Source organism: Etheostoma spectabile, chromosome 12 (genome assembly GCF_008692095.1).
Source record: "Etheostoma spectabile isolate EspeVRDwgs_2016 chromosome 12, UIUC_Espe_1.0, whole genome shotgun sequence".
Classification (NCBI taxonomy): Eukaryota; Metazoa; Chordata; class Actinopteri; order Perciformes; family Percidae; genus Etheostoma; species Etheostoma spectabile.
Genome location: NC_045744.1, coordinates 14,766,806 through 14,786,097, shown reverse-complemented (window position 1 = coordinate 14,786,097; position 19,292 = coordinate 14,766,806). Strand labels below are relative to the sequence as shown.

Sequence of the window (19,292 nt, the reverse complement as noted above, 5' to 3'; positions counted from 1 at the left end):
CTATTGAAAAACGATACACATTTTAAGTATATTTAAAATCTATGTCAAAATGTATGGAAAACTAAAATAATCCACCACAATTGCCTTTTTCCTGTGAACATGTTCAGTAACTTTCATCTCAGTTTACATATCAAATTAGCAAAATTGTGCCATGTATAGATGTTTGTAGGTTCATGTTAGTTTCTCTGAATGTTTAATATGAGCTGTGCTGCCGAGAGAAATTGGAATTTATGGTCCACTTAAAGAAGGGGAATTGTATCTATAAATAGATTTTTATTTTTGGGTTAAAATGTGCGTCCATTTTAAAGGACAGAGTGAGACAGAGCGAGGCTGGTGAATGGCGGATATCTGCAAGTCTGTTACTGTGTGCTGACTACACACACACACACACACACACACACACACACACACACACACACACACACACACACACACACACACACACACACACACACACACACACACACACACACACACACCACACAGTCAGTCTTAACTCTCTCTCACACACAACACACAAATACATACACACCCTGCCGTTGACCAGAGTGTAAAGGCACAGACTGCTGGAAGACAGCAGTGGCGCTGCAGGTTCCCTGCTCAGAGATTGTGGAATGGTCGTCCAGAGACCCCCTCCTCCTCCTATTCCTCCTCTCTCCCTCTCTCTTCACTGAGGCTCCCCCTCCTCTCTCTCCCCCCTCTGTCGCTCCCTTTCTCCCCCTCCCCTTCCACCCCCCTTAGAGCTTATGTAAACTAGCTGTGGAGCCAGGGCAAGCTGAGGCTATTTTTAGCAGCAGCACTGCAGAGCAGAAACTGGCGGAGGGTCACGTGTGCGCAGCCGAATCAAAGGGAGTATCCCGGCAATGCGCTGTAAACAAAGGGAAGGTCTGTAGCAGAAGGTGAGACACAAAACGCCTCTGTGTTGGTTTTGTGTGTGTGAGCAACTACGCACTGCCTGGCTACACCTTGTCCTCTCTTAATGACATAAAACAAATCATTGCGAGTGTATGAATGCACCTTTTAATGGTTTCCTGCTCCCTCTGTCTCCCTTACTTCACACACACAACACACACACACACACACACACACCACACACACACACACACACCACACACAACACAAACAGCTTAACCATGTATGCCACTGCTAGTGTGTGTGTGTGAGTGTGTGAGTGTGTGATGTGTGTGTGTGGTGTGTGGTGTGTGTGTGTGTGTGTGTGTGTGTGTGTGTGTGTGTGTGTGTGTGTGTGTGTGTGTGTGTGTGTGTGTGTGTGTGTGTGTGTGTGTGTGAGAGAATTGATCAAAGTGGGGTTTGACATGCAAGGAGACATTTTGCTGTCTAATCAGACAGGGGCTCCCAGCTCCACACTCTCTCCCTGTTCATATCAGAGTGAGCAGCCGCAGACTTGAAGTGAGGCAAAAATCCATCAAAAGACACATGACAATGTGTGTTTAGCATTGACATTAGCATGTTTTGTATCACACGGGGTCTCTCAATCCCTTAGTGCCTGCTCAGAGGTTGGCCTGGTTGTGTGCTGTAGGTCAGGTTGTGTACCATGTGGACCTGGCTAGCAGGGAGGCTAGCAGTTAGCGGTGTCCAGCCACACCCAGGAAAAAGGTCTCCTTTCCAACTCCGCCACTAGTCAAACAAGCCTCAACTTTCACCTCCTCTGGAATGTGGTCAGAGGGGGGCACAAAGCTATTTATAGAAACCTTTTTTATTTTTCTGTCCCAGCGGTTTGTTTGCCTAGACAGTTTGAGCTGTTGGCCGTTTTATCAGGCCAGGCTGAAGGAGGTAGCTTGGAGGCTAACTTAAGTAAACATTTGGCTCCAGCACAAGCCATGGTTAGGGCAGTTTGGTTGGAGGATTTATTGTTGTAGGCATTCTTAACCTGAGATTCTCCAGCTTCTCCATACTGACCAGATAGATAAGGACCCCATCTTATGTATGGGGTCCTGACAAAACATTCTGTTAAGGGAAAATCCGTTTCCTCTTTGTATGCTGACGTGGTTATTCAGAGTGATACTGTATTTTAAAACTATATGTATTTATAAATATATTTCCATTACACATCATCAAAGGCATAATGTACTTTTATATTCTTTTGAGTAGCTTTGTTGCTTGCTAATTTGTCTTTCTATGTCTGCCGGAGCATAAACACCAGAAACTAAGCATAAACAAATCGATTAGCCCATCATATAAAAAATTAGTCGCCAACTATTTTGGCGATCACCAAATCATTTAAATTATTTTTAAAACCAAAATTATTGTCCTTGTCCCATCCTCTAGATTGTCTGGATTAGGTGTTTTTCTTTGTTGTGTAAGTGATTGTAGAAGTTTGTTGGAGTTTTTGAGTATTAGTCAGACAAAACAATGACTTTGATGACTTTGGGCATTAGCAAAAAACAACTATTTTTCAAACACTACGCTACACATGAAAGTAACTTTCCGATTAATAATGGAAACTGTTTTTAGTCTGACTTTACTGAAGAAACTATTAATTGTTGACCATAAAATATATAAATCAGCAGCATGTATATATGTTGTCACCATGTGCATTTAAAGACATACAGCTCTCATGTTTAAAACAGTTGTTGGCTTAAAAGATGTTAATGCTAACTTGGCATTCATTGGTTTCACTAACATTTTGCATAAATACGGAACCCACACCTGCTCTAAAAAAACATTTGGTGTGCCACTTCTAGCCCAGTATATATTTTTTTATCTGTTTATTGATCCCCAATGGGGAAATTACAATTTACACTCTGTGTCCACACTTTGTTAGTAATCACATACAGTCCTGAACTACACACACACACGCTCAGGATCTGTACACGCACTAATGGAGAGATGTCAGAGTGAGTGGGCCAGCTGAACCAGCGCGCTGAGCGGTTGGGGGGGTATGGTGCCTTGCTCAACAGCACCTGGCAGTACCCAGGAGGTGAAGTGCCATCTCTCCAGCCCCCAATCCACACTCCCTACTTTTTGGTCCACAAGGGGACTTAAACCAGTGACCTTTCGGTTCCCAACCCAACTCCCTATGGACTGAGCTACTGCCACCCCATATATATATTCAGAAAGTAGATTTTTTTTTAAAGCAATGTTTGATATTATGCTTAGCGTATTTCAGAGTTGTGTAGAAGTGGAGTAAGATGATGGGGTCTGTAACATCAGTGGGTTTTACTAGTTAGTGATAACATTTTACTAAATAGCAAGTTGACCAAAATTTTTGTTTAGGCCCTTTGACTCAACTGTTCTCACCTGTTTGTTGGCAAAAACACTGTACTCACATTACGCTGTACAAATATCCCATCAAATCACTCCAAATCCATTTCCCCTGATCCGTGGCGTAACAGAAATGACAGAAGAATCTACATGGGTAATTTATTGACTAGCTGCAGCTCAGCGTGCATAAAGCCGCCGTGATTTTTCTTTTTTTACATTTGAGGGTTGAGGATGTGTAGATTTCTCTATAGAAGCCGTCACAACATCACCACAGTTTACAGTTACCACTTGGTCATAAAGAGTAATTTCCAGTGGGCATTACCTTAACCGGGCCCATCTCATGGGACTCCTATTGACTGCTTCAAGATTTAACATCTTTATCAATTATCCCCACGGTGCAGCTCTCAATTCCTATTACTCCTCTGCATATAATTATCACAACTGACACTGTGTCTGCCTTGTTGTAACAGACCTTGTGTCTCTTTACATTACATCCTCCCCTTACTGAAAATGTGGCTTATTTTTGGTTGTGTGTTTGAGATGGTGGCACTCTAAAATAATCTGTCTTCTTCATAAGCCTAAATTTACTGTGCCCTCCCACCAAACACACAATCACACACACACACCACACACACACACACACACACACACACACACACACACACACACACACACCACACACACGAGGGTGACACAATATAGAGAGAGAGAGAGAGAGAGAGAGAGAGAGAGGAGAGAGAGAGAGAGAGAGAGAGGAGAGAGAGAGAGAGAGTAGAGAGAGAGAGAGAGAGAGAGAGAGAGAAGAGAGAGTGAAGAGAGAGAGAGAGAGAGAGAGGTGGTATGGACCAACTGGGTTGCCATGGGAACCCAGCTGCTAAAAGCAGGCAGGGTCAGTGTGGGAAGAGAGGCTGTGTGCAGCAGGAGCGAAGGGATGCCACCCGAGGCCTGTTTGGGAACTACACCAACAGCACACAGGCCTCAACAGCTCGAGTTCTGCCAGAGAATCATCAGCCTTTTTAAAATAAGAGTTGGAAAGGAAACTATTTCACTTTTTGTTATGGAGAATTTATTTCCTCCTATGGATTTAGTTCATTTCTAAACATAACCCAGTTCAGCCAGCACGGCTGGGTTCAGGCTTATGCAATCTGCACTGATACAGTATACTCCTTTGTCTAATATAAGTCATTGGTTATTGACTTTTGATTAAGGGAAAAGAGGAAAAGCTCTTTTTCACTAGGTCACCAGTTGACTTCCAAGACGAACAACTAATTTGTCAGGGAGGCTGTGGTTGTTTATGGGCGAGAGAATTGAAACTCACTCGATATTGTTGATCAGACTATATTTATTTCATTTTCTATTTTTGGCACAGACTAATTTAGTAGCTGACAGATAGTGTATCGATGTTGAGCCTCAACATCATATGGAGAAACCCATAAGTCAATTTCACTGTGAGAACTGTTGTTGGGAGCTACGCATGGGGCATGGTTCAGACCTGACAGAGTCCCTGTGTTCCCACTGTAGTTTGAATTTGGAGGCTGAGTTTATTTTTAAGCAGAGGGAATGTAATGGTCCACGTAGACATTGAGCAGAGACAAAAGGGCATTACAATGTATCTCACATTTTTATACAACACCTTTCAAAACCAGGACTTGATGCGGCCCTGGAAGGCGAATTGGCGGCGTTGAGATAAAGCAGGCACTTTTGTTTACACAAGATTTGGTTTGACTTTCAGGAGTGTCTCCGTTCTTGCTCCTATATTTAGGAAGTACCCACTGAGCCGTTGATGGATTTGTCTAGTTTTAAATCTATCTCCCAAACTGCACAGTGTTCCTGTTTGGATGGATGAGTTGAACCCCGGGCTCAGATCTTTCCACCAGGTGACCAGGACCCTGCACAGCTCCACCTTCACACTGTCCTGCTGCAAGTGACTCTGTGTGCTGCTACATTTCTTGGTCATTTATTTGATAAATTGCAGCAGCAACCATTTTAATAACTCTCATTAACTCATTTTTTAAAGCAAGAGCACATCTTCTTCAATGTAAGGATTTGCTACTTATCTCTGTTAGATATGATTTAAACCATATATATATATATATATATATATATATATATATATATATATATATATATATTATTTATTTATTTATTTATTTATTTTTTTATTAGGACAAAGTTTAAAGATAACAAAGAGAAGTAATTGAGACACTAATCCATAATTGAATAAAATTTAAGCTCTTATCGAAGATTTGAAATGGAGATCCTGTTTTGTTTGTTGTAAACAGTTTATTTAGTGTCCTGTTGAATAATGAGGAGTCATTGTTGTTACTGTCATGTTTCTGCTTTTGCACTTCCCAGAGATTGTTTGTTTGTCAAACAGTGTGGTCTGTACATTGATGCCCTTGGGCGTCAATTTTCCATCAATGAAGTTAAGGTGGTGCTCTATTCTTTTTTCAGTCTGCAATGTTGAGCAACGCTGCTCAAACTCTTTTTGTTCTCCTATTTATTCCAAATTAAGGACATGGATTGTTACTTTGAATTGTCCTCTTTGTTCATGGCTAAATAAACATAAAACACAACTGAGTTACAGTAAATATATGATACCAGAAAGTATGTACGGGCCCAACAGAAAAACATTTAAACAAAGCTTCACCAGTTAGAAAAGTTTTTGTGCTGCTACCACGTCCGGCATGGAGTTTGTAAAGCCTGTCACCAGTCAGTTGGAGACTAAAGTGAAAGTCCATTATGCTGGCCTGAGCGGCTCAAAATATGGAAACTATTGATTGGATCCTCTGCACTGCTAATTAAAGATGGACCATTATTTGTAAAAAGTCAACCCAATTATCAAATGAACACAAAGCTGCAAGCTGTTGGTTGGTGTGAAGTGAACTTTTTTCAGTCCTTACTCCAACATTGTTGCAACTTTTCACTGTCTTTTTACTATTGCACACATCCACAACCGTCTCTTTGTATTTATTTGGGCATGTGTTATCTTGATGCAGACTGTTTGTTTTGAATCAGTTTTAAATGAAATTGAAGTTGGTTCACTTCTTCGGGAGTTGGCTATTTAACTGTGTTTGCAGCTTTATTTGTATGTAAGCCTGTTAGTTAGTTGTTTGTTTGTTGTGGCTCTCCGAAAGCGACCTAATGGTATGAGAGCTTATGTCAGTGCTCTGGTTCAGGGAGAAGCCCCCGTGGAGCTGGGTGACCCATGTCCCCAAGCCTCGGTGTGAAGCGTTTTAATGCCCCCGCCGCTCCAATACCACCATCTTTTGTGTGTGTGTGTGTGTGTGTGTGTGTGTGTGTGTGTGTGTGTGTGTGTGGGGTGTGTGTGTGTGTGTGTGTGTTTGTGTTGTGTGTGTGTGTGTGTGTGGTGTGTGTGTGTGTGTGTGGGTTGTGTGTGTGTGTGTGTGTGTGTTGTGTGTGTGTGTGTGTGTGTGTGTGGTGTTTAATGGAAAGATGAGGCCAACAACACAGAAAGACCAGGCCAAGTCAATATATTGTCCACTGTGTCCACAACAGGCCTATACATAGCAACCCAGACTGGCCCGCAGGATGAGTACAGTGTGTTTGGGCTAAATACAGAGACAACCCAGCCCGCAGACAGAAAAAGAGGGATTATAAGAGACAAGATAGTAGTGCAGTTTTTTTTATTTTTTTTATTCAACCTGCCAATTAAGAACAAACTGTCATGGACTAGTAAAAGATACATGTGAAATTACAGCTGGATTAATGTGGTGTGATGGTTTTGAAAAGATATTAAAGTGGAAAAAACAAAGCAACACATTTATTATTTTTATTATTATAATAATAATAATAATTTATAAAGCTAAAAGCCCAGAGAGACCGTGGTTTACAGTTTTACATTTTACAACAACTAAGCCTTAAACCCCCTCAGTAAATGGCCTCAAGTGGCTTCTTGCTTTTATGAAAAAGTAACTACATAGATCTATACAATGTTTCATAAAATAAACACACCGCAACAATAAATGCAATAAGTTATTGAAAAAAATAATAGTTCATCTGCCAAGCAATGTAGCTCTTCAATGACATTTAGCAGAATGGCTGCCAAGCAACACACAGACGCAGTAGAAAGCATGCTATTACGCTAGTCAAGCAGTGGTTGTCTCGGTGCCGGCTGTTTTACAAATCCGTGGCAACATGGACCAGATGAAGTTCCCCCCCATGGGCTCTCAAGTATATCTAACGTTAGGAGAAAGAAAGGGGGGGAAAAAAAGTTCTCATTGTGTTGTAATTTACATTATAACAACAAATATGTCTACCATTAGCCACTATTATCCCCATTTCCCATAGCCGTAGCTATGCTACTTTCTGAGTAACCGTGACAAAAATGACATCGCTAGTAAGTGACAACATAGCTAAAGAAGAGTGAGCATAATAGGCTACAAATGCAAACATGCAAGCCAGATAAAATTACATTGTGAACGTAGTTTACCATAGGTGGTTGGTGTTGGTGTCCGCTTTGGATGGAGATAAAAGTCTGGTGGATTGGGTGGCAGCAACAAAGCCCTTACTGGCTGCTCAAACATGAATTCCTGTAGGCTCTCTTTGTTTATTTAGCCAGCATCTTTGTGTTTTTGTTTTTCATTCATTGAATGACAGCTTTGAGTACTTCTGACCATTCACGTCCTGGTGGACTAATCGGCACAGTAATACTGAAATTGTGAGGTAGTCACAGCTGTTTTTTTATGGAATATTTTACAACGGCTCTGAAAGTGGCTCAGCCAATCGCAATCAAGGACTGGATCTTTTCGTTTTTATCAACCGTAATTTACCATTTATGTACTGTACACATAAAAACAATGTGGAAAAACTGGTGGCCTGTTACCCCTTAAATCCACAAACCTGACGAAACGACCACATAACATTACGATCCCTGATGCCGCCAGAAAATGGTTCTAAGAGGAAGTTGAAGGAACCACCACAAACCGGATATTTCCCCGGAGCTAAAGCCCAGCTTGTCTTTTTGTATCACTCGACCAGAACAGCCGTAGCCTCGGAAAACTGCACCCAAAACTTACGATAAGGCATTATCTGGATCGCCACTTGGTAATCAATGTTATCTTTTTTGCATTTTTTCCTAGATCCAGGACCCTTGTTCTTTTTTTCTTGCTGGGTAAAAGGACTATATTTGTCTCTCCAGTGTGCTACCAATAGTACTTCTGTCACATGGCAGTCACAAATTGCTCAGTAATTATAACCTAGCTATGTTTCTGCAAGGAAGGCTCACTAAAAATACTCTCACATTGTTGCAGTGATGGGGCAAAAGCTGGAGATTTTGTTTTTTTCTTATGTTTTTCAGAGAAGATGAGTGTGTGTGATACTCAACTGTATATTGTGTCTTGTCAAATACAGTGCAGTATAATGGGTTGGCTGGTTGTGTTCGCCTTGGTTCCAAGGAAGTACTAATTTCAAACTAGATTGTGTGATTTGCTAATTGTGGTTCTTGAACCAACATGATGCCATCGTACATCTGTGCATGTTGCTGAGTTTGACCACAGATTTGTGTTTTCCTCTCCATTTGGTGTGCAGTTTTTTTTCAAAGCAAAAACGTTTTTGTTTACTTTCTCATTAAAATGCACTCTTTATTATAGAGCTGGAACAGAAATTGATTATTGCTCATTGATTAGTTGATCGAGAAAGGTTCCTAGTTACAGCTTCTTAATTGTGAGACACCAGTTGTGTTTAGTTATTACTGCCCTCTAGGAATTATAAACATGAATCAATCTGAGAGGAGAAAATCAAACTTCAGTTATACTTCTCACAACATGTACACATGAGCAACTATAACAGGCGTCACAAGTGGGAAAAAAACATGGCTCTGCAGTAGAACTAGTGGTCATAAACTCCTCAGGGTGTCTAAGCTTCAGGTTTAGGTGTTAAAGGTCTTTAGAAAGAAAGTAACAACTGTCCAAAGGTCAATTTGTAAGACTAAGGTGTGGAGAATTGCTGGAGTTTTTCATACAGGATTAGACCTCTGATCAGCTTGGGGAGATGACTTGGCACACATACCTCGTCTGGTTAATGAGTACATAGTGTAGCATGCACTAAAAGAAGAAATAAGCAAATTTTAGATGTGACTTTAGTCTGTGCCGTGCATTTGTCATTTTTGTGACATTGTTCTAACTAAATCAACAAGTCAACAAAAACAATAAATAGTTCCTTTTGCGTAACATTTCCTCATAGAAAATCATTTTAAATGATCCCTTTCTTTCCTCAATACTGTTATGTCTGGTGATATTGTAGACGCATCTATTCTGTGTGAGAGTGCAGTGCACTTTCAGAAATAGCCTTACTTCTACTTCTGTGTGGACTGTATGAGGCAGAAATAAAGTCTGTGTGATGAAAACATTGTTGTCAGAGCACATGAGCTGGACCTATGTTATCTAATGGTTCATAATAGAGCATTCGGCTTATTTAATTCTGCATGGATGTGTTGAGTGGGATACTTTTTAAGGTTGACTTAAAAAAGGAACTGGCAACCATCTATGGCTGAAACCAAGCAAAAACCCTGACTTACTAATCTTATGTGCATCTGGTTTGTTGTAGCCGCGTCAACTACTTCATCCTGAAGCTACAGACGGTATGGGTAAAAAATTAAGGATGATGAGATATGCTAACATACATACTGGATTCACTCACCAACTTCAGCTTTAGGCTGGGAACTCTTCTCCTCCAGAAATACCTGATGCATTTTTATGTCCACTGCTGAATCTTTTACTTCATTTGTACCATTCTCGCCATACTATTTTAATTAATAGTATTGTTGTTAATATCATGGCTGTGTGGCCTGGACTACTCCTTAGTACTGATTTAGTGATTCTGATTTATTTAGGAATAATCTTGAGCAACAAATAGAGTTGACACTAGCAATTTCTTGTCATTATCAGTTAATCTGTTGATTATTTTCTTGATTGATCAATTGTTTGGTAGACATTTTCTATAATTTAAGACACATTTTAGATGTTGGAACCATCACACGTTTGGCTTTTTTTTGCTTCAAAACAAATTTGAAACAACTAAACAATTGTCAAAATAGTTGTTGATTGATTTTTGCATTTCATGCTGTCAAGCTTATTTGAACCATTAGTATTTTCAAGGGCATTTTTGCTTTGGGCCCCGGTTAATTTGGAGCTCTGGTGTGGTCCACTGTTGCTCCAGTAGTAATTCAGTTCAGGTGACAGAAAGCTAAATACTTACATTTTTTGGAGAGACCTGTTGAATGTTAATGGCGCTTTTGGAAAATGTATGTATATATTTGTCTAGATGTAAAGCTTTGATCATGTATCATAATGTACCATAAATACCTGTCTAGTCCTTTTCTCACAGCAGTGTAGTAATGGAGCTTTTTCTTTATACACATATATATTTATACATTTTGGGCAAGCATTGTTGGGGTCTTTGAATTGTGGGATTCCGACCATCCAGGGGCCTGTGTGACTGTGTGTCCCCAGCCTCAGTGTCCTGAGCCTGCTGTGCTGCAGAGAGGTCCAGCAGCTGCTGCTGCTGCTGCTGCTGCTGCTGCTGCACATGCTCTCTCAGTAGTGAAGAGAAGGCAACAGCAAGCTGTCTAACCTCCACAATAACCGCCTTATGTAATCACTCTGGCTAGAGACAGACCAAAATAGCCCAGACTGAGCAGCCCTGCCCTCTTGTGGCAACCAGCTACCTTAACACCGGCCTACCGAGCCTCTATAGGGAGTCAGACATGGCAGCTGCCTTTTGTCTAAATAACAGTTCGAACTGACGCAGCACAAGAGAGAGGTTTCACAAATGTTGACATGTGATCAGATTTAAAGATTGCTGTTGATGGGTTGAAATAAATCTATACAATTGTGTTGTGACTGTTGAAAGAGACCTTGGGTTTTTCTGTGAGATGAGCTTCTGTTCTTTGATTATTTGGATTAGGAATCAGTATTAATTTCCCAGTTTTCATACGTAGTGACATTGTACTGTTTAATGTTGTTGAATCTTAATATCTTTCATGTTCCCAAAGCATATAGAAATGAGTAGACCTTAGTGCAAAATCTAAGTCTGTTCTGTTTCTCTCTTTGCAGTTTCCTGGACAGAATTGACTCTGTAAGACAGAACGACTACACACCAACGGACCAGGTCAGTCCTCCCAATAATGTCCACAGTTTATAGTTTATAAATTACCCCAAAAAGCTTGCTTGTCTTAAATTTGACTGAATTGGATACGTCTTCTTTTCCATGTTCTACAGGACCTGCTACGCTGCCGAGTGTTAACATCAGGGATTTTCGAGACGAGGTTCCAAGTAGACAAAGTGAACTTTCAGTAAGTCTTGCTAAGCTTTCACTCGGACATAAAACATAAAGGATAAAGATGCGTTTCTTTTAGTAAATAGTTTATTCTTTACTGTATACACATTTTTGAGTATTCAGCTTGGTCAAAGACATGCACCATCCATGCTGATAATTCCCAGAAAGTAAAGCAAATCACATTCATTTCAATCATTTGCCAAATAGCTTGTTAACTGCCTACATACATTTGTAATCATGTAAGTGGCCCAAAAATCCACTGTAGAACATGGATACTTTCTTTTTATGACGTCTGGTTTTTATCTTTTTATCTAACATCAGTACTACTGTGAATTAGAAAAAAATAAAGCCTATTTCCAAATACAGAACATCACAATTTCCCAGTTCCACCCACCCAAACCCAGAGGGTTCTACCCAAATACAAAGCAGCTTTCTTAGAAATAGGACCTTTTATAAAAAGAAATATATACACGCCCCACTTATCTTCAATGTTGTCTGCACTCTTTCATTAGCAGTTTCTCCTAATTCACCCATTCCTGAAAAGGAGGCTTTATAGGCGTTTTCCAGTTTCTGGGAATAATTTGACGGTGACATGCTTTTAAAAAAGATTCTGACTTGGCCTCCTCTTTGCAGCATTATGCATATCACCTTCATGTACATGTCATAAGTTTGTCCCTCGTAGTAATAATGAACAAAATACTGAACCCAACCTGCTCTGTGGCTGGAAGCTGAGATGGAAAGAGCATAAATCTTATTGCCTAAAATGCTAAATGAATGGTATGATTTCTATACCAGTTGAAAGTTCTTGCCCATTGGTTTCGGTTATAAGAGCATGATGATGTAAGATGAGATGACCCATTTCCGCAGTCGCAGACACAACAGACTTATTCTACCATCTGAAACGGGCCTTTGTATCAAATTATATCATCCTGAATGATTGATATAAAAGCTCTGGGACATGACTTCCCTTTGGGTGTGCATTCCTCATTATTCAGCTTTGATGACTTCCAAACATCCAGACAGGGTACTGAGTAGTATGTGCAAACAATGCTGTAATGTCTTCATATTATGTTTTCATTAATTGATTATCCATGTATCTAGGATGGATCTAGGATCTATTTTTGCAAACCAGACTTGATTTAGGTCAAGACAGGAAACGGATCTTAAAAAAAAAAAAAATGTATAAGAAATTTCCACTCTTTGATTAAAGAGGGCAGCAGCGAGTATGTTGTTGTGTCTTAGTCTGACCTAGTATTTTGTCTCCTCCATAGCATGTTTGATGTTGGAGGCCAGAGAGATGAAAGGAGAAAATGGATCCAGTGCTTTAACGGTGAGACTTTCAGCCTTTTTGTTGTGGTTCGTCTTCTTCAAATAGCCATGCTGTACGTCCTTGACCAACTACACATTCTCCCCCCTTCACATCTTGTTGTCTTAAAGTATTTTCTGCCAGCTTTAGCATAACAACACCTCTTATTTTGGGGTTATTCCTACACATGTGATGTCAGAGAGGTGTCCTAATGCAGTTCCTCTCCTCCTATTCTAGACGTCACTGCTATCATCTTCGTGGTGGCCAGCAGCAGCTACAACATGGTAATAAGGGAAGACAATAACACCAACAGGCTACGGGAAGCCCTGGACCTCTTCCGCAGTATTTGGAACAACAGGTGAGTCAGAAACACAAAGGAAATTTGAGCTCAGGAGGGGTTTCTCTGCTGTATTTCAGGAACTTAAATCAACTGAACATATGCATGTAATCAGTAATGTAGAATTTAACCTCTGATACTCAACTTCGTCAGCCAAGTGCCGTTTTTCTTTTTAACTATTGTCCATTTTAATGTTTTACTCACTACCTCCATTGCAGACTTTAGGGGGTCAGAAGCCCAGGTCTCCTACAGCTTTACAAAACACTTTAATTTAACAGAAATCTTTTTAAACACTTTTCTTTGAGACCAAAGTAACAGTAAATAAAGAAGGTAGTCCTTTGGAAATCCATGTAGCTGTTGAAGCAAAATGCATAGCATTCCGGTTTTGACTCCAGCATGTAGTTGGTCAGCCAGCAAGTGAAAAGAATACCAGAACTTCCCTTTAAATGCACTACCTAATCCTAGTTCAAATTAATAAAGAAACACCGCTTTCATTATCAATCTTGATCTCTTAACTTACTTTAAGCACATTTTTAAAAAGCAGGGTCAAATTGTTTTAAATAAAATAAATGCCTAGCATGTATTTTGTTGTTGTTTTTCAGATGGTTACGCACTATATCGGTCATATTATTCCTGAACAAGCAGGACATGCTGGCTGAGAAAGTATTAGCTGGAAAATCCAAAATTGAAGACTACTTCCCCGAATATGCTCGCTACACCATACCAAATGAAGGTTTGTGCCCCACTGAAATACCTAAAGTACAGTAAAACTTAACTTACTTAATACCTCAACATGTCGGTCAGGGTTGAACTGGGAATCTGTTTTTGTTTTTTTTAGCAACTCCTGAACCTGGTGAAGACCCAAGAGTGACGAGAGCCAAGTTCTTTATCCGAGATGAATTTCTTGTATGTATATCTGAATGTCTGGACATTTTCAAAGTGAGCTGAAGTTAATGAATGTCCAGCAAGGAATAGTGTCATCCTGTTAATTCATAACTCAGTGTTTTCTACTCCGTGCTGCCAAAAACAAATGCCAACTATGCATTTTATGTCGCTTTGAACTTGATAAAACTGTTCTGCTCATTGGTACTTTCCCATTAGGACACGTCGTCTGCAGACCAGCTGCTGAAGCACAGTGGATATAAGCAACCAGTCATGTTGCTGTACATCCTGCATAATAATCTTAATTTTAAATCCACTTGCTTTTTCTGAAGCTTTTTAACAGTGTTCTTCCGCGGATGTAGAGTTGTTTTCTGTAACATACATTGTGTTGATACTGTTTCTAAGGTCAACACAAAACTCTGACACCTAACTTCTTTATTTTGATATCAAACGGGTGTTTGTCCCAAGTCTTCCCCTTCTGTCACTACATGTCCAGTGTCTACTTTTATAATCAAACAATAATGGCACAAGGGATTTAGCTTAATAATAACCAACATTGGTTTAATTTAGTCTAATATAGGGCTGTAGTTGTTTGGCACTGGAGGTCAGTTACCTCCCTTTCTCGTAGGGACAGCAGGAGGGCTGAATAGCGGGAATTTCCTTCTGCTCTTGTTTCTGGGGAAAATACTTAAGAGTTCCTGGGATTATTGCATGACTGTATTTGTGTGTCTGTGCGTTTGGATATCAAATAATCATTACTATATAATACCAAAAGAAACTCTACTTCTCCAAACTTCATTAATGTATTTAAGCAGAATAACAGCAGTATAAGCACATTTTATAAAGATGGTCAGACGCTCCCATTTATCCAATCAGACCTAAAAATGATTCTATATGGTTTGCATTTGATGTACTTTGAACAGAAACTATTGTACTAAAATAAGCATTACCACCTAATCTAATTGGATTAAAATCAGAAAATTAGAATGGATGTTATTTTATGTTTAAAAATCTGCAGTCCCAGGGAAAGAATTATGTATTCCCAAGAAGTAATCATTTTGGAGTCACTGGTCAACCTAAACCCTCGACAGTAGACATCATAAAGGGTGTCAGCTAGTCTAAAAGAGAAAAGCATGTCAGTTTAGAATCATGAAGCAAGATTACATTTTTTAGTGTCTTTATTTTAATTGAAGCCACAGTCCTGACTGATGTGTAGATTTTTTTGCCACGTTTTATGTCACAGATGGTGAAGGACTATTTCTCAGATGGGTCAAACAGGATGTTACAGAGTCAGGAAGTGGTCTAACTTTATCTGCTGGAAGAGCTTTTATCATAAAAAAAAAAACAACAACAACAAAACATAATGTGATACGTAAAAGGAAAGGAAAAAGAGCTGCACACCTGAACCCGGCTCATATTATATTTCATCCCCTTTTGTCCCGTCTCTTGTCTTCAGCGGATCAGCACTGCGAGTGGCGACGGCAGACATTACTGCTACCCCCACTTCACCTGCGCCGTGGACACAGAGAACATCCGGCGGGTGTTCAACGACTGCCGGGACATCATCCAGAGAATGCACCTGCGGCAGTACGAACTCTTGTGATGGGAGACCACCTCCGTCAGCCTTCTGTGTTTTTCTCCACCATTCTGCATCCTTGACAAACCCCTCCTCCTCCACCCTTACTCCTCACCCCTCCTCCCCCAGAGAAACCCTCAACAACCCCCTGACCACCCCCCCCTGTCAAGGACTATGAAGTACTACTGAGTGTGTCAAAATCCTCTTCCTCTTATTAACTTCTTAGCTTTTTGTACTTTTTTTTTTTTTTTCTCTCTCTCTCTCTCTCTCTCTCTCTCCTGAGACCGATTCATCCCCATTTCACCAATGTGAAAGGAAGGTTGGGGAACAATGTTATTGCGTGCCGCTTCTTGTTTTTCTTTTTCTTTTAATCCTTCCTTTTGAACGCCTTGATTTTTGTCATTCCACTAAGCCTTGGGCTACCTCCTTTTTTTCTCCCTTTCTTTTTTTTCCTCCCCTTTTGTGTCCTTTCGTTTTTGGCTTTGTCATTGGACCTGGACTGGTGGGTGTGGATACATAAAAACACACCTACAGGACCTCAGTATAGAGGCAGTGTGTTAATGTGCGTGTGTGTGTGTGTGTGTGTGTGTGTGCGTGCGTGCGTGTGTGTGTGTAATTAAGAGAGAGGAATGCAGAGCGAGCGAGCGCATGTGTGTGTTTGTTTGTGTGTCACCTGCCGGTTAAAGCTGGCATCACCACCATGACCTTTGCCCCCTTTTTTGCCCCGTCACCCCCTCTGACCTGCTTCTTCTCTCCGCGTGGAAGACAACTGGACGACACCGGAGAGGAACGGGAGTGGACGGAGGGGAACCGAGTGGATGAAGAAATAAATGCACTTTGCATCAGGTTCCTTAATAACTTTTTTGTTTTTTTGTTTTGTTGTTGTTGTTGTTGTTTTTTCTCCAGAGGAAGCATACACACAATGTAGCATCACAATATTTATTACCCTGTCACGATGTTAGCTTGCCAAGCTGCAGGGTGCACCAAGCAGCCGAGAGACATGTGGAGCGAAAGATTAAAGTGGGAGGGGGCAGGAAATACGACAAGAAGAAGGATTTAAATGAAGGAAAAGGGACTGAGCTCTCTGCACCTTAGCCCTGCTGCCTCCACGGACTCGGACCTGCCTCCTTTTTCCACACAAACCATCCTTTTAGCTTAGAGATACTGATGGGAGGGGAGGGGAGGGGTGGGGGGCGGGGTGGAGGGACGGGAGAGAAATATGTATTCTCTTTTTTTGTTAACTTGTACACTGTGCAAGGTTGAATTATCCTGTACAGACTGTAAAATGTAATATTATTTTGTACAACTTAATTGAAAGAAAAACAAATCTACTTGTAGATCTTTGTGCCTTGATTATGGCTGTACCTGTAAATGAGCTCAGATGTAAGTATGTTTTCGACTGCGCTGTACAGCTTGATGTCAATCTCTATCAGCAGCGGAAGACTGCGGGTAGGGGACTTTCTCTGTAGAGTTTAGTTTTTTCTGGTTTATAAAAAAAAAGGAAATGCTGTTTAGTAAAAAATAAAAAATAGGGAAAAAATCCTAAAAACCTGTATACATTATGCAAATTAACCACTTACCTGCAGTGAAGACCAGATGTTGCAGCGCCATGCCTTTTTTTTTTTTCTTTGTTGGTTTTATTTTTCCTCCTTTTTGTTTTTATTTCTTTTGAATTTCACAGCTTTAAACAAACATTGGAAATCCATTGAAAGTGTCCAAATTGCAACCTGGTGTTGTTTTAATAGGAACCAACGTTTTTCGATATGAAGTGTGTCTGAGATCTGTACTGATGTGCGTGCCTGTGCGCATGTGTACATAAAACACAGACACACAGACTGTGTGTGTGTGTGTGTGTGTGTGTTGTGTGTGTGTGTGTGTGAGTGTGAGTGTGTGTGTGAGAGAGAGGGGGGTGAGTGTGTAAGGACAACTGTGCGTTGTGTGTAAAATTTTATAAATGTATGTACATGTAAATTTATAGGTCTATATAAATATATATGTACAATTATACATGTTTAATTATGTGTGTGCCTAGGTGTACATACCTATGTATGTATACGGTAAATATGTATACATACACACATAGGAAAGCATGTTTAGAATGGAGATGAATAAATGAGAGCGTGCAATATTAGTAATTCTTTGGTCCTTTGGAGCCATACCTAATGGCACAGGCACTATGAATGTGTGAGCAGCACCCAACAAGACAAGCTCTTCTCCTTGTACAAACAGCATCAGCCTTTTCTTCTGCTACAGTACACGTCTATCCCCAAAAGAGAGTGAAATGACTGGAGGTGCAAAAACCTTGTTTGGCCTGGGAGGATGATTAAATGACATTTTTATTTTCTTTAAATAAAGAGGCACATTAGAGGACTTTGCTTTATTTCCATCTTGTTGTCCAATTGTGTCCAGATTTGTTACCAATGAGTTGGTTTTTTTAATTTATTTCTTTTTGCTGGATGCTGCAGTAGAGTGAATGTCAGAGGTCGTGCGTACAGTAGATATACCGTATTTGGGTGACACACTGGGGACATTCAGTGACATATCTTTACTGTGTTTCAGCCGAATTGTTTTGGTATAAATACAGGCATTTTGACTTAGTAGGAAAAGCACAGGTGTTTCTAATAACATTAATGATGGCTCTGTTGTATTCAAGTGTGTAAGTAGAGAGAGACGGTGTGACAGCATGCACAATACCAGGGCCCCTGGAACCGAAGCAGCTACATGGAATTCAACCATCACTAGTTTTATTATTTACACCCGTGCTTTTCTGAGACCTCGGGTTAAAGGTGGTCGGAGCTACTGTATGCAGGGGGGTTACTGGTAGCCCCAGGACTGCATGTACATTTTATGATAGCATTTTAGTTTCCGGTGCAATACAAGTAACTGGAGAGTCAGAGAGAGGTCAAACAAACAATGAGAAGTGGACTAATCAGGCAAAAATATTAAATCACCTTTAAGTCGGACTTAAAAAAAAAAAAACTATGTTTCTATTTGAAAAATAGTTTGCTTGTACATATTACTGTACTCCTGATACAGTGAATATCAGTTTGACGTCATGTTAGAAAACATTTGCTTGCTCTTCTCATGAAGTGTACCGATGACGAGAATCCAGATTTATAATTTTTATTTTCTAGATTAAATCTGTTCTAGTCACAAAGAAGATTAGGAGTTGGCAATATGGATCAATTTCTCCCATCACGATTAATCTAATTTTATATAATTATGTTTTATGATATAGTACATTTTCTGAAAAGGATTGAGACAGGATTTTTTGTTTACTTAACTAAAGCTAAACCTATTTGATTAATCAGTCAGTTGATTGGCACTAAATTATTTGGTGATCCTTTTCAATTGTTTAAGTCAATTATAAAGCACATTTGTTTTGTTCTTAGCTTTATAAATGCGGTTAATCACAATTAAGTATATTTTGCTTTTGGACTGTTGCTCAAACAAAACAACCATTTTGAAGAGGACACTTTGGCATCTAAGAAATAACAGACATCATATAAATAATCAATGGATTAAATGATAATGAAAGTAACTGTTAGTTGTAGCCCTGTTCTTGAAGAATCAAGTTATTTATTTACGCATTAATTTCTTTTGGTTACCATGACGTTGTTTCCATCTCTGCTGCCAGCTTCCAGGTTTTGAAAAGTAGGTGGTGTAGA

At 40.0% G+C, this 19,292-nt stretch overlaps 1 protein-coding gene across 2 annotated transcripts in view; it reads left to right on the top strand.

The window, feature by feature from the left end:
- LOC116698856 (guanine nucleotide binding protein (G protein), alpha activating activity polypeptide, olfactory type) overlaps window positions 1-18,004 on the top strand; it is a 54,922-nt gene extending 36,918 nt beyond the window's left edge. For both annotated transcript variants that reach the window (XM_032531069.1, XM_032531070.1), the window contains exons 6-12: window positions 11,301-11,355; window positions 11,466-11,539; window positions 12,795-12,853; window positions 13,067-13,187; window positions 13,769-13,899; window positions 14,005-14,072; window positions 15,505-18,004. In XM_032531069.1, the coding sequence (XP_032386960.1) occupies window positions 11,301-11,355; window positions 11,466-11,539; window positions 12,795-12,853; window positions 13,067-13,187; window positions 13,769-13,899; window positions 14,005-14,072; window positions 15,505-15,651 (655 nt within the window). In that variant the 3' untranslated portion in view covers window positions 15,652-18,004. The remainder of the gene's footprint in view (window positions 1-11,300; window positions 11,356-11,465; window positions 11,540-12,794; window positions 12,854-13,066; window positions 13,188-13,768; window positions 13,900-14,004; window positions 14,073-15,504) is intronic.
- The last annotated feature ends 1,288 nt before the right edge of the window (window positions 18,005-19,292 follow it).